Source organism: Xyrauchen texanus, chromosome 37 (assembly GCF_025860055.1).
Source record: "Xyrauchen texanus isolate HMW12.3.18 chromosome 37, RBS_HiC_50CHRs, whole genome shotgun sequence".
Classification (NCBI taxonomy): domain Eukaryota; kingdom Metazoa; phylum Chordata; class Actinopteri; order Cypriniformes; family Catostomidae; genus Xyrauchen; species Xyrauchen texanus.
In genome coordinates, this window is record NC_068312.1 from 2,643,669 (window position 1) to 2,657,928 (window position 14,260).

Here is a 14,260-nt window from a genome sequence, read left to right on the forward strand (position 1 = left end):
CTGCAGGCGCCCACGTGACCAGCCTCCTGCACGAGCCTCTTCACAGCGCCCAGCTCAACAAGCCAGACTTCTCAGCGTCGACAGGGCGGCCGCCCTCGTCAGCGCTCAGACAGCCGCCCCCTCGCGGGCCTCGGCCTAAGATTGTACTGAAACCTGAGCAACCGAAGTCCTCCTAGCGTTGTTGAGAAAGCGGCGGCTCAGTCCGCCCGCGGCGGACCACCGTCAAAGCTTAGCCCCTGTCAGTCCCCTTCTCTAAGGCTACTGCAGTGGTGGATTCAGCAGCCAACAAGCCGGTGATACTACCCGTTTGCCTGCACTCAAGCGCCGTTTTCACGGCGACCCAAAGAAATCTTGTAAAGAGTAAACATGCCTTATGTGTAGAAATTGTGCCCACAATCCAGTGCTCACCCCTACACACAAGCATTACACATCCGTGTCCCTATCAGAGCACACTCACATAAGCGGTTCACGACCGGCTCGAGTGTTAGAGTTAATACAGCGCCCACGAGCCCGTCGCGTCGCCCTCCTCTGCCCGCTCTGTCACCACGGCCAGCTGTATGTAAGTCCCGTACGCCCCTGTCAGTCCCCTTCTCTCAGGCTACTGCAGTGGTGGATTCAGCAGCCAACAAGCCGGTGATATTACCGGCTTGCCTGCACTCAAGCGCCGTTTCCACGGCGACCCAAAATAAAGCCTTATGTGTAGAAAATGTGCCCACGATTCAGTGTTCACCCCTACACACAAGCATTACACGTCCCGTGTCCCTATCAGAACACACTCACATAAAGCGGTTCACGACCAGCTCGAGTGTTAGGGTTAATAAGCGCACCCACGAATCCGTCGCGGCGCCCATTCTCTGGCAGCTCTGTCACACGACCAGCAAACACTTCTCTGTATGTAAGTCCGAGCCCGTGGCTATGCTTGCGCATCACTTAACAGGCGTGACTCTTTCCCCATTCACCTCAATCGGAAGTGACTCACAGAACAGCCTGTCCATGCTGTCTGCGAGCAGTCCAGCATAAGCACAGTAAGCGCTCACACATTTTGTTCAGCTGCTGTGTGCGGCAATCAAGCGATTTGGCCATTCACCCTCTAACATTACGCTTCAAAGCGTGGGAAGATATTCCAGGGATATCCGAATGGGTGTTAAGCACAATAAAACAGGGCTATTTGCTACAGTTCGATCGCCGTCCTCCTTGCTTCAGAGCTCGGCTCGAAACTACTTTGAACACGGAAGCAGCGTGCATGCTTCGTTCAGAAATAGCAAACCTTCTGTGCAAAAGGGCCATAGAGAGAGTGCCGCCTCCCCTGACAGACACTATCTAGATGGATAGCGGACGCTATTGCTGCTGCATACGCGTCAAAAGACCTGCCATGCCCGTTGGGCATTAGGGCTCACTCCACTAGAGGCATGGCATCCTCGTGGGCATGGTCCAGCGGGATTTCCATTCACGACATATGTGTGGCAGCGGGATGGACTTCCCCCTCCACCTTTGTCAGATTTTACAATATGGAAGTGCCCGCTCTGCAGGCAAAACTACTAGCGGTTTAATACGCTACAGCTCCCCTGGTGAGCTGCACTGATGGGACACATTCCACACAGACCGGCACTGCCGCTCTGTCGTTCCCTTCCCACTATGTGCTTATGTATTACACAATCAATGACCCGCATTCTTGCCGGCCAAATATTATTTCCCCACTCATAAGGGCTCCCACGGGTCCCCCTTAATTCCCTGGGGCTCATACAGTGGATGCTTGGCGCGACGGCGTTGACAATGGGTTCCCGTAGCGTAAGCTAGCTTACGTAATACTGAGAGAACCTCTCGTAAGAGAACGTATCGGTTACCTAACGTAACCTCGGTTCTCTCTAGATGAGGGAGCAGTATTGCGTAACCGACCATGCTTCGCGCCACGGCGACTTTTCGCTTCAGTCAATGAAAACCAGGGTTCCAGCCTACAAACTACGCTTATATGCACTCAAGTCACGCCCATTTTGGCGGGCTTTGTTGCAGTGAGCGCGCGGATGCCTCTCATTGGATGCGAGTTTGCCCAAGCTAGTCTATAGGCTGCAGCAGTTGCCGCAGAGCAACCTATGAGCTTGCTAGCTAGCCCGCTCAAGGTCTGCAGCTGCCGCACTGCGTTGACAATGGATACAAAAATTAAGGATAATTTTTTGGCTTCAATATCTCAGAAAAGATGAATCTTTCCGTAGCGTAAGCTAGCTTACGCAATACTCGTTCCCTCATCTAGAGAGAACCGAGGTTACGTTAGGTAACCGATACGTTTTGACAATAAACTTACACATACTTTTCAACCGGTTCCCACCTCCTCCTTGCCCGTCCTTAACTGTTACATCATAGTAACAACAATTTAAACATGGTTATTGTCATGGTCACAATATATAGTAACCTATATAGAAACTACAGTATAACTGTTATAAAACCATGGTTAATTGTATCAAAACCATCATTTCTGCTCAGAAAACCGAGGCGAAAGATAAAATTGATAATTTAAAATATTATTTTTAGTCACAATTCAGTTCATTATTATTTTTTTTTTTACATTTATGAGCCTAAACAGAAAATGATTAGACTTCTGTTTTGTTTACTCTTACAAAAATGAACCACGGTTTCACTAGAGTAATATAGTTTAACCATGGGATCTAGTTAAAGCATAGTTTAGACACAATTAACCATGATTACTACTACACTATTACTGTAGGAAAACAATGGTTAACTATTTTATTGAATTACTTTTTAACAACAATTACACACTTATAAGAGTTAAGAAATGTCACCTTTAGATATGTTGTTAATTTAGCATGAATTTACTCCAGAAGTTGTTTCTCTGATTTTCTATGATTACCTCTCCAAGACACTGATCCCTCTTGAGTGAACGGGTCTTGTGACGGCGCAAGCGTTGTCTGCTTGTGTCTTTCAGCATGCATGTTAAGATGAGTGGAAGAAGAAACAGATCCCATCATGCACAAGTATTTGCTAATACAGCCTAACGCCCGTTTCACACATAATCCGTGTGCGGTGTGTATACAGTACAGGAGCAGCACGCGCTATAGTGCTTTCACATATGCTGCGTTTGCAGTGCGCTACTGATCCGCGGTTTCTGTGTGCCACAAAATAAAAAACGTGTAAGTAATTTTGATTTTAAATCCAAACGTTAACTTTTTGTTTAAGACATTGAAACAGTATGAACATTTATTTTAATCATTGTGATTCTTTGTTTTACATGTAGTTCGAGTTGTTGACAGAAGAAAAGCTATCACGCTATATCTCTTGCTAAGAAGGAGAAGAATGAGACACATTTGGGTTCACTCTGTCTTTTTTTAGGGTAAAAAAATCATATATGATGGCATTTTGCAACTTTTGGGACTATAATCATACTTTTTTGTTTTTCTTGACCCTGTAATTTAGTAAATGTAGAACACATTAATGATGAAATATATGATGAAATTATTACAGTTTCTTGTCAATCTATGTCTATTTCAATGTGAACAATGCGCTGCCACTTTAATTCAGTGCGGTGCAGCACAGCAAAAATAGACTCGGTGCGGAAACGATCGCTGCACTGCTGTATACGCACCGCAACTGGAACGGATCGACGGACTGCATCCGCATGCAGTGTAAAAGCTCTAACCTGTTAACATGGGTATGGAAAAAAATACGCACCGCATACGCACTGCAAACAGAGTATGTGTGAAACTGGCGTAATCCTTTTTATTTCACTTTGACGTTTATGAATATTGTTCATGTTAACCAAATAATAATGTACCTAGTTTAAAAAAAAAAAAGATTTTGAATCAATATTTTTGTGTGAGGATCGATATTTTTGATACAACATCAGTATCGGAAGTATCAATACTTTAGGATCGATCCACACATCCCTTCCAGGCGCTCCTTAAAATGCAAACTCTCGTGAGCCACTCTGCGTTTGTCACGTGCTATTAATTTGGGCTTCCATCGATGTCGTTGCGCATGTGACCCATTTTAAATTTACATGAGAACTTGCTATTTTAATGTATCATGGAGAAGTTCAACCATCATGTGAAACGTCTTGACAACGCCGACATTAACAGCACTAATGAGGGACACCTGTTGCCCAGCACCAGCAGAAGACTTCACTAACATTTATCCCAGTTAACTGTAACAGAATGTTTCATTACAACTGTGGAAGTTAGCCAAAAAAAAAAAACGTAAATAGCACAGATAGTTGGAAACAAGTCATGGGTATGTAAGTACTTTGAATTTGATTAAACTGAAAAATAAGATGTAATCAAATGATTGATGATACTTATGAGATATATATATATATATATATATATATATATATATATATATAATTTATTTTTTATTTTTATTTTTTACATCTGAATTACCTTATTTTGTTTTGGATGTCCCAATGTGGATACTAAATTAGCATTTTTCAGAGAGCTCAATAAAATATTCAAATGATATTTTGTTGCATTTGAGGGCAAAAAAATGTATAATTGATTGTGTAAAATAGGCACATAATATCAGAATATTGATCGAAGGGCCCTGAATCAAATCAAATCAAAATCGTATCACGGCAGACATTGAAGTACCAGCAAATATCGGATCACAGGACAAGAGAATCGATACAAGATCGTATCGTGATGAAATGTCTGATGTACACCCCCACTACAATATAACTATGGTAAACTAAGGTTCATTTTCATCAGGGTCCTTAACTAAAAAAATATTTTCTCTAATAACGAATTCAACATTTTAACTTATACCAGCACTAATACTCTACATGCATCAACATAAAGTGCACTTCAAACTCATCTCAAAATGTGCTGTACATAGAAGGAATAACCTTGCTATTAAAATGCATAAGAACTGATGTTGTGATAATGCTGCTCAAGTATTTTAAAAATACTTGTAAATCCCACATGAACACCCCAAGCGCTTTAGTTATTGTTTCATGTCTGCTTAAAAATGGAAGAGAGTGTGTGCAGTTTCGGCTCACCTGCGGCTCTTTCCCTGGGTGATGTCGGCATAAATGATTAATCATGTATCAGTGTATTACTATAATGGCATCTTAATTAGAGGTCGACCGATTAATCGGCCGATTTTTGGCATTTTGTAACATAATTGGCATCGGCTAATATCCAAGTATATCAAGCCGATTATTAGGCAGGCGCATCTGTGGGCAGCCTAATGTTGTTGTGGGACACGTGTTAGAGTCATTTCCCTGCAGAGTGAGCAGACCTCATCCAGTGCCTATGGAAGGAGCTAAGTTCCTTGGAGAAAACAGTAAGGGTTAAATCTGTATAACTTCTTTATATTTAATTAAAAACTTTTTATATGTTATTGCCAACTTCGAGAAAAAACGCGACAAACGCGACGTTCGGCTACTTTGGATATTGATAGCGTAGTTGAAGTTGCATTATCACAGCAGAAGGGTTGCTATCATGTCACAATAAGTAAGCAAGAATTTTGCAATTACAGACAGTGAATCTGAGACATTTATTTGTTCTGTTTGTGTCTTATATTTGAGAGGGTTGTCACTCAATGCAGAGAAATAAGTAATAAAAAAGATACCAAAGCACTATAGGCAGAAAGTAAAAAGAATATTTATACATAAGCCGCATTCTGTCTAGCACAACTTCCTTCCCTTCACAGCGGTGCACTGACATTTCTCCCTAAAACTCAAACTTAATGTCAGAATCAGCACGATCGGTGATTGTTGTAAAATGCAGTCTAGCTACTGTTGCTAAATTGCGGGACGCGTTTAATAATAAAAAGAGCGCAAGAGATACCGTTCCCAAGGCGCAGCGCTCGAAACACACCACAAAGAGACAAGCAAAGTATAGGCTACTTTGGGTTTCATGTGCTGCGTCTAAACGATCAACTATACACAAAAATATGTCAAAACGACCGGCTTGGAGATTCACTTAAACACAGTTTATGTCTTAAATGGACGTAGTTATGGAAATAGTTGGGAGAAAATATGCTGCATCAGGAGCCTATTAGACTCGGTCTTAAAGGGAAGCTGTCTATTAAACATGTGACGATTGAGCCATTACTGCGAATCAAACAACAAAAGGCAAAGAGAAAATCACTTACAGCTCTTGAATGAATAACTTCTGCATTAATAAGCATTAATCTATCTATGATAAACTATGCAGTGTTATTTTACAATTGATTACTTTATTAGATTTCTTTTTAGACCACACCTGAACAGTAATGTTAGTAGACCTTCCTGAAATAAAATCACTGTGCCTATATAACGTTTATCTTCGTGTAATAATATATATAACAAAAAGAACCGTTAAGAATACCGTTAAAGTACCGTACTGATAAGCAGTATCGGTAAGATAGTAATACCATTAAAACCTTAACGATACCATCCCTAGTTATGCCTGTGCTTCTCTTGGATGCTCTGAATATTGGATTACGTGTCGATTACGTGTCTTAATTAAAACTGCAGTTGGATCTCAACCTTCGTGTCACGGAGCAATTCGTAACACCTGCTTTGTTTATTTAATATATTTGTTATACATTATTTATACAATATGTTTTTACATTATACATTTTTAATTTTAAGTGTACAAGTGCAGATTGGTCAAGTGTTCAATAAATGTATTTGTTGAGAAATTTTGTCTATCTTAAGTAATTATTTGTGTTACATTTTATCTTTCAAATAAAAGGTTCAAATAAGAGGTTAAAAACAAGAAAATATCGGCCAAATTAAATCGGCAGCAGTAATCAGCCATCGGCCTACCCGGATTTCAAAAGATCGGCATCGGCCTGAAAAAAAACAATATCGGTCGACCTCTAATCTTAATGCCATTAATCAAAACACATTATTAACGCTCACGATGAAACAGGAAGAACTTGTGTGTGCGTTTTAAATAAACCCTCATGTGCATTACTGACATATATTACCAGTATAGAGCACTCGTGTCGAGCGATGTCTGCACATGGTGCCCGTTTTGTAAACGTCTTTTGACCATCGCTGTTGTAATTGATTGCAGGAGACCTGAATAACGCAGGGGACTTCTCTATCAGCCGCTTGTTTTATCCACTTGCCATTTTCAACTACACACAACGTGCGCAGAACTGTGATGTCATCAAGTCGACCCACATGAAACACAGGCGGAGCGTGCATTAGTGGAGGTCTGTTTGATGCTTGGTTTTCTTGACCAAAACTTGTGCTCCAGATGCATCAATAAACTTGAGGTGAACCGACCGCGGTACCAATGCTTCCCGAAACATGGTTGACGAACCGTACAATCTATTTTTTACAGAGAAACTTACGTTCCTATCTCTTAATCTGTAGGCAATTGATAATTTTCCAGCTGTTGTTGTTGTAAATGTTTGCATTTGGAGAGGTAGTTATGTAATTTTAACCACTTTTTTATTTTATTTGCTTTTTTCAATTTGTTTGAAGTGCATTTTAAATAAAAATCGCATTTTGTTTAAGTTTTCCTGTTTCAATAAATTAAATGTTATTTTGAAAGCAAAATCAATAAAGCAAAAATATTCACTGACCCTATAGGCAGACGGGTTGGCGATGTAATCTGAGAAAGGTGATTATCGATAAAATATTGTATTATATCACACAATCCTAGTTGAGAACAACTGCTGTTTTTAGGCTTATTTCAATAGACGTGTCAGGACATGTTATCTGAACCAAATCATCGACAGAAAATGACTGACTGAATTCCTGAATGGCTCATTTCCCAGCGAGTGCACACACAGGATGAGAGCGTGTAGGACAGTAGCGGTGGGAATCTAACCTAATTAAATTCATAGATTTCTTTTAAACGTGTTAAAAGACTGCATGAGAAGCTCCCTAGTATCCCAACTGAGTCACAATATTCAGAGAAAATATTTCTCCTCATGTTGGATACAAGCCTCTAATTTGGAATCCAAGTCAAGTCTATATTTTTGTGACTTATTTGTGACTTTACATTCAGTATTTCAGACTGTGATCCATTTTACAGGCCTATGGAACATCAGTCAAACCCTAAATGAATGAATAATTATTGAAGTGATGGAAGAGCAGGGTTGGACTACTGGGTCCCATTTTTATATGCGTGTGCATTCTTGATTTTAAGAACGACATCTTTTCAACAAAACATCATATTTGTAAATCTATCTCAGTTACTCTGATATCAAGAAGCATTTGCAAACTGACAGAGATGTCCCGATACCATTTTTTTTGAGAACGGGTAGGAGTACTGCTAATTTTCTTTTTTAAAACTCAAGAGATAAAGAGTCCGATACCTGTTTGGATCATCTTATTTACATTTTATCATCACAATTGTTTAAATAAAATTAATGAATGAAAACTTTAAATCAAATGAAAGTATAACAATTAATTTTCAACATGAAATGTTATTATTTTGATCGAATAAAGTGATTTTATACCTTATTTGAACCTCACAGCACAATCCTTTATTTTGTCAAATAAAGTACTATATCGCAGCATCGCAGATGTGAGATTTTGCTTAAATACAACATAGTTACTTTTGATTTATTATTAGTATAACAGTGAATATTACATAACTGTACAGTAGTGATCTATTATTTTTATTATTTAAATTTAGCTTTTATTTTGAAGTGTTTCTGTGCTGTTAGTAGTGATGGGAAGTCTGATTATTTTCCACAAACCGATTCTTTTGGACGGTTTCTTTTGGACATTTCAATGTCGGACACCTCCGAAAGAGTCGATTCTCAGTTCAGTGTACTGTTGACTCCAGAACTGTTCTGAGCTGGGTGTTCAGTTCGATTTGTGACCTAGTTTAAAGGAGAGTTAGGAAAAGCAGATATCACCAGTTCTAGGATCAGATTACTCCCGGTTATCAGCTCATTTCGATTAGGAGTGTCATAAATGTCCGTGAAACAAGTTAAGATAGAGTAACTTGTGGATCAGTGTTGGCTCAAGACGCAAACAGTTTCAAACGATTCAGTCCGATCTGGTGAACTGGTTTAGTTCGTTCACTAAAAAGAACCGGTTCGTTCACAAACTGGACATCACTAGTTGTTAGACCAATGAGCTCTAAAGTAATGACGGCAGATTCCCAATCCGGAAAAACTGGTCGCTACGTGAATCACAGTGATTATTAAACCGCAAAAGGCTACTATTTAAATAAATAAATAAATAAATATGTAGTCTGTATATGACTCAAAAGTAAAAAGTGAATTAGCACTCTGTCTGCTTTCATCTACTAGAAGCAGAGCATGCAATGCTCATTATAGTGTTTTCTGTGTATGAGTCAAGGATCTCTAAAGGTATTTTAAAGGAGTAGTTTGTGTGTATTCACATTTAAAATGCTGCACAGTAAAACTATCTATTTACCTCAGTAAATTGCAGCTTTTACTGTAAAATCTCACTAGGACATGACGTGATTTTAATCTGTGTGCTAAATGTTTAAGCAATGACATTCATACATCAGATGGTATCGATTATCAGTATTTTTACGAATGCCAGTACATGAGCGTGGTATTGGACTAGGGATGAAACGATTAGTCAACGTTATCAACAATGTTGACAATACAATATTGTCAACCACATTTTCATTGTAGAATTGTCGTTTGATCTAATTTAATGTAACATGAGATCATATGAAACTCTAACGATGACGCGAGAGGAGCACTTCATGACTTCCAGACAGCTTCATGCGATGAAGATCACAAAGTATGAGGGAATTATAAAAAGATACAAATTAAGTAAATACAGAAGCACCCTCGTTGTGGAATAAGCGGAGCCGGAGTTGCCGTTCCGCTCAAACAAAACTTGCGTGTCGAGCGTCTTTAAAGGAAACACCCTGCTTATATCTTTAATGCATCTTTTATTAAAGTTCAAATAATAAGGAAGCAGGTTATGTAAATAAGTACAAACTCCAAAACTGGCATTTCTCTGACGTCAGCGCCGCTTCTATGAGTCGCGTGAAGAGACCCGATCTAAGGGGGAGAGAGATTCAAACGGCCACGGCTGATGCACACAACTGGGGAGGGCACGCATAAATCCTAATATACAGTATGTGTCACTGTGTGTTTCTTATCATAAAGAAAATAGACAATACGCAGCTTTATTAAAAGGAGACGTTTTGTTTTTTGTGAGTTAAAGATGGATTGAAGTGAACAGAAAGTTGAGAGAGGGCAGTCTTCGCCCCATGATACACCGCAACAAAATGCATTTTTGATTTGTTTTGGCTTGTTTTCTAATATAAATATCTAAAACTCCTTTAAAACAACGTATGTTTACTTATAAATGACAACATTGGGTGGAGAGTGACATCGCTGTTCTTTAAAAAATTTGTTTTGTTATATTTAAAAAACGATCACAGCACAAATGAACGACACTGTTTTGGAATGATTCGGACGACATGGGGTGGAGAATGATGTCACCACTCCCGAAAACATTTTTTGCTATATCTAAGGAAAGGAAGTTTGTTTTAACGGCACAAACCGACCACAAATGACCAGCACCGGTTTGGATCGATTTGAGTGAGATGGGGTGGAGAGTGACATCACACCGCCCAAAAAGAATACTTAATATCTCAAACACCAAACCAGCACAAACGAATGAAATAGTTTTGGTGATTATTTAATTATATGGGGTGCCAAATTCACGGAGGTGAAATACAGCCTCCAAAAATGTAATGTGTGACAGGAAATAACTTATCCAGCTCCAAAATGCAGGGAAGTTAAGGCTAGAAACTGACATGACCTAAAACTGGTCTGGGCTCAGTTCCAACACATTTATGGATATCTTAACAATAGACTGAAACAAACCGATCTCGCCACAGATCAGTGATACAAACACACTAGATTCCACAGGTCTGCTTCATCTCCTGTGAATTAGCAGGCAAACATCTGTGTGGAAATATCAGGTAGCGACCACAGTGTGATGAGCGAGTACAGTGAAGTCTTTTATCTGCAGTTCAGCCCCCCCCCATCCACATTCCAATCATTCCTGTTTAGGTCACAACTGGTCTGGCCGTTAAGGTGGGGGAACAACTTCCCGCAAAAATTCAAAAGCAATCCAGTCACATTTCAATGTTAAGCATGACACATTTGCAAGATTCTTCTATAAAAAGGCTTTCCTTTTAATGAAAGACTAACAAGTCATGGTTAATATATAGGAAGGCCAGTTTCTCTATTTCTGCATATCAGAAAAGCAGTGAATCAGCTTCAGCAGATCCATAAATGATCATCTGAAACAGTCTTGATTAGAAAGAAGCTCCTCTGTTTATTCAATAGTCAGCTTAACCCAAAAACGTTTTCTGTATCCTGGAGGAGGAAGGAAGAGGAACAATGACTGTGTATGTCAGTTTTTTGTGAAAAAATCTGACATCAACTTGCAATATTTATCTAAATTTAATATGGCAGCATTTTTTAAGAAGGTAGATGACCATGACAACAATGTTCCTTACTTTGTAATGTTATTTGCATCATTTCTACAAGGTGAAACTTTTAAAATAAAAGTAATATTTTAGAAAAACAAACAAACAAACATTTAAATGTATTTATGAGCAACCTAACGCTTTGGAAAATACATAGAAATTATTATTTTTGTTTATACCTTTTTTAGGTTTAAATAGAGGTGAACAATATTTATATTGAACAAGAAAGTCTTTAGCAGTGAAACAAGGAAAAAATAAATAAATAAAAATTGAAACTTGTTTAAATATCAAGGATAGAAAGTGTGCAAAATCTTAAATCTGATAGAGAACCAATGCAACAAAATAGCTATTATTATTGTTGAGCTATTTGAAATTCTGCAACGATACACATTAATGGTACGATATACAATGACAATGTAATTTCATCATACCAACTACATAAAGAAGTCATTTCAATGAATGAACTGCATAATGAAAGCATTTCACCATCTGAACAACATAATAAGGTAATTTCGCCTCATCAACTAGAAAGTGAAATCATTTCACAACAACATCAACTACAGCACACATTATGACAGCATTTTCGCCGTAAATACTCACAATGACGTCATTACAAGATAGAAGTACGTCATGAAAGCGTTTTCCCATAAAAAAAAAGAAATAAAAAAAAAAAAGAAAGCATTTTCCCATATCAATATAATCTCACTGCGCCAAATCAACTAGCGCAGAAACGTCATTCAACATGTCAACAACACAATGACGAATGCGCATCGATTAGATCTAACAAATAAAACAGCTGCAGGTTTCCGGCCGTTACCTCTCGCAGCTGCTCGAGCTCTTGGCGGACGCTCTCATATTCCGCCTCCAACTCATCGTACTGCTGCTTGAGCTGCTGTTTCTCCTCAAGCACTACCAGGCCGTACTCCGCCGCCTGGATCTTCTCCTTCGTGGTCTCGGCCAGCTCCCGGGACAGCCGTTCCATATCCGCCCGCATCATCCTGTCGCGTTGCTGCTCTGCGGACATCTTTAACGGCAGACGCTTTCAGATTCTTCTGTGCGTGCACGGCATGATTCACACTCGTATCCGTATTCACACATATAGTCCTGCTCGAGAAGTACTTTTTTTTACTATTTTCTTTTTATTTCAGGGGAAGAGGAGCCTGCAGTTTATTTCTCCATGGTTACAGGTCTGTCACCTCCGCTCCTCTCCCCGTCAATAACATGGAGAGGAGAGTCTGCTATCTACTGAGGCATCGGCCAGATTGAGGGTTTTCCTGGATTGAGGAGAGGATTTATTGGGGTTGTAGTTCCGTCTAACACCTTCATACTGTTGCAAATGGGAGCAGTGAACTCGTGTCCCATGATGCATCAGTGTGGATGCCGGAAGCCCGTGTGAACCGGCTCCCTGTGCGTGACGTGGAGTGTCATGGAGATCTCCGTTGCGATATTTTTTCCCATTCGTTTTTTGGCAGGTCCCGCCTCCTACGTTCGTATTGGCTACTGAGAGCTACTTACAAGCGGTCTGTGATTGGCCAGTTGAGAAGTCGTTCATGTAGCATTCGTTGTAGAAAAATAAACAGCCACTGAGCTCGAAGTTGAGAGCGAATTATAAATGTTTAACATTAGACAAGACAAAACTATTACATGCATTTAAATCAGCTGTTTACTGCTTTGTCGAATAATATTATACTTATAATATAATATAATTATAATATTGTATGAACGTGTGTATTTGTACTCTCTTCTGTCATAAACAATTTACGTGAGAAATTGAGAATAAAAGTGAGAAATACACTGTCAACTGTGAATTAAAAAATCTTGTTTTCCAACATGGCTGTCTTAAAATTACAATAATGCATCTGCCTCCATATATTATTCAATCAATTCAAGTTCTGCCTTGAAATATTTTCAGTTCTAACCGTGTCTATGTGCTTATCTGATCAATTTCTTTTCCACAGCATTCTCAGAGAAGTCTGAAATAGTTAACTACAAAAAATAAATAAATAACATATTCTCTCATGTAATGTGATGGATACCTTGATATTTTAAATTCTTATATTTGGCATACAGTGAAAACATAAATGTGCCCAGATAGCAAGAAGTCGGCGGTCCGCTGGCGGTGCGCCGGCGGCAGTAGAAGCGGCAGAATGACGTTCGACGGCGGTCCGCCGGCGGCAGCCGCCTTCTTACCGCCTTCGATACGCGGACGGCCCGCTGGCCTGCCGCCGCCATATCGAAGGCGGACCGTCGGAGGCAAACGCTTTTTTAGAGCGATCTGCCGCCGCTTATTGTGTATATATATATATATATATATTTATAGCATGCAGTTTATCAAGAATAATGATTGATCAAACCAGACAAATTTCCATTTGGCGTTTTAATTCCACATTTCAAAGTACAGTAACTGTCATTGAAACAAGATGTCAGATCACTGAAATATAAATAACAGAAAAATACAAACATATATACACACACAAAAGAACATGCAGGTTTCCAATTTCTTTTTTTTTTTTTTTTTAAACACTATTGTAACACTTACAATAATTGTTAATAATATAAAGAGGTCAGCTCTGGGATGAAAAGAATTACCAGTAAACATAAGCAATGAGGATATTTGGTACCAAAGAAAGTGCAGGATACCAAATAAATTGAGGTATAACATCATATTTACAAGTCATTTCTAACAATAGGTTAAGTGGTAATAATTTAGAGTAGAGCTGTGGAGTAGAATATACCATTATAACTGCAATGCTGACCTGTGGCACAAGGATTTACAAGCTATATTTAACAATAGAATAACAGTTAAGCACTGTGACGGAATGAAAGTAGAATTTTTGGTACTAGTTAATGTGCAATATCAAGTATCA

At 39.2% G+C, this 14,260-nt stretch overlaps 1 protein-coding gene across 3 annotated transcripts in view; it reads right to left on the reverse strand.

Annotated features, from left to right (window-relative positions):
- Positions 1 to 12,617, reverse strand: part of LOC127630671 (protein bicaudal D homolog 2-like) — a 61,669-nt gene extending 49,052 nt beyond the window's left edge. For 2 of the 3 annotated variants that reach the window (XR_007968892.1, XM_052108314.1), the window contains exon 1: positions 12,211 to 12,617. Coding sequence is in view for 2 of the 3 variants with exons in the window: in XM_052108314.1 (XP_051964274.1) it covers positions 12,211 to 12,417 (207 nt within the window). In the remaining variant the exon portion in view is untranslated. The remainder of the gene's footprint in view (positions 1 to 12,210) is intronic. The other variant, XM_052108315.1, reaches the window with a different exon arrangement.
- Positions 12,618 to 14,260: the final 1,643 nt, after the last annotated feature.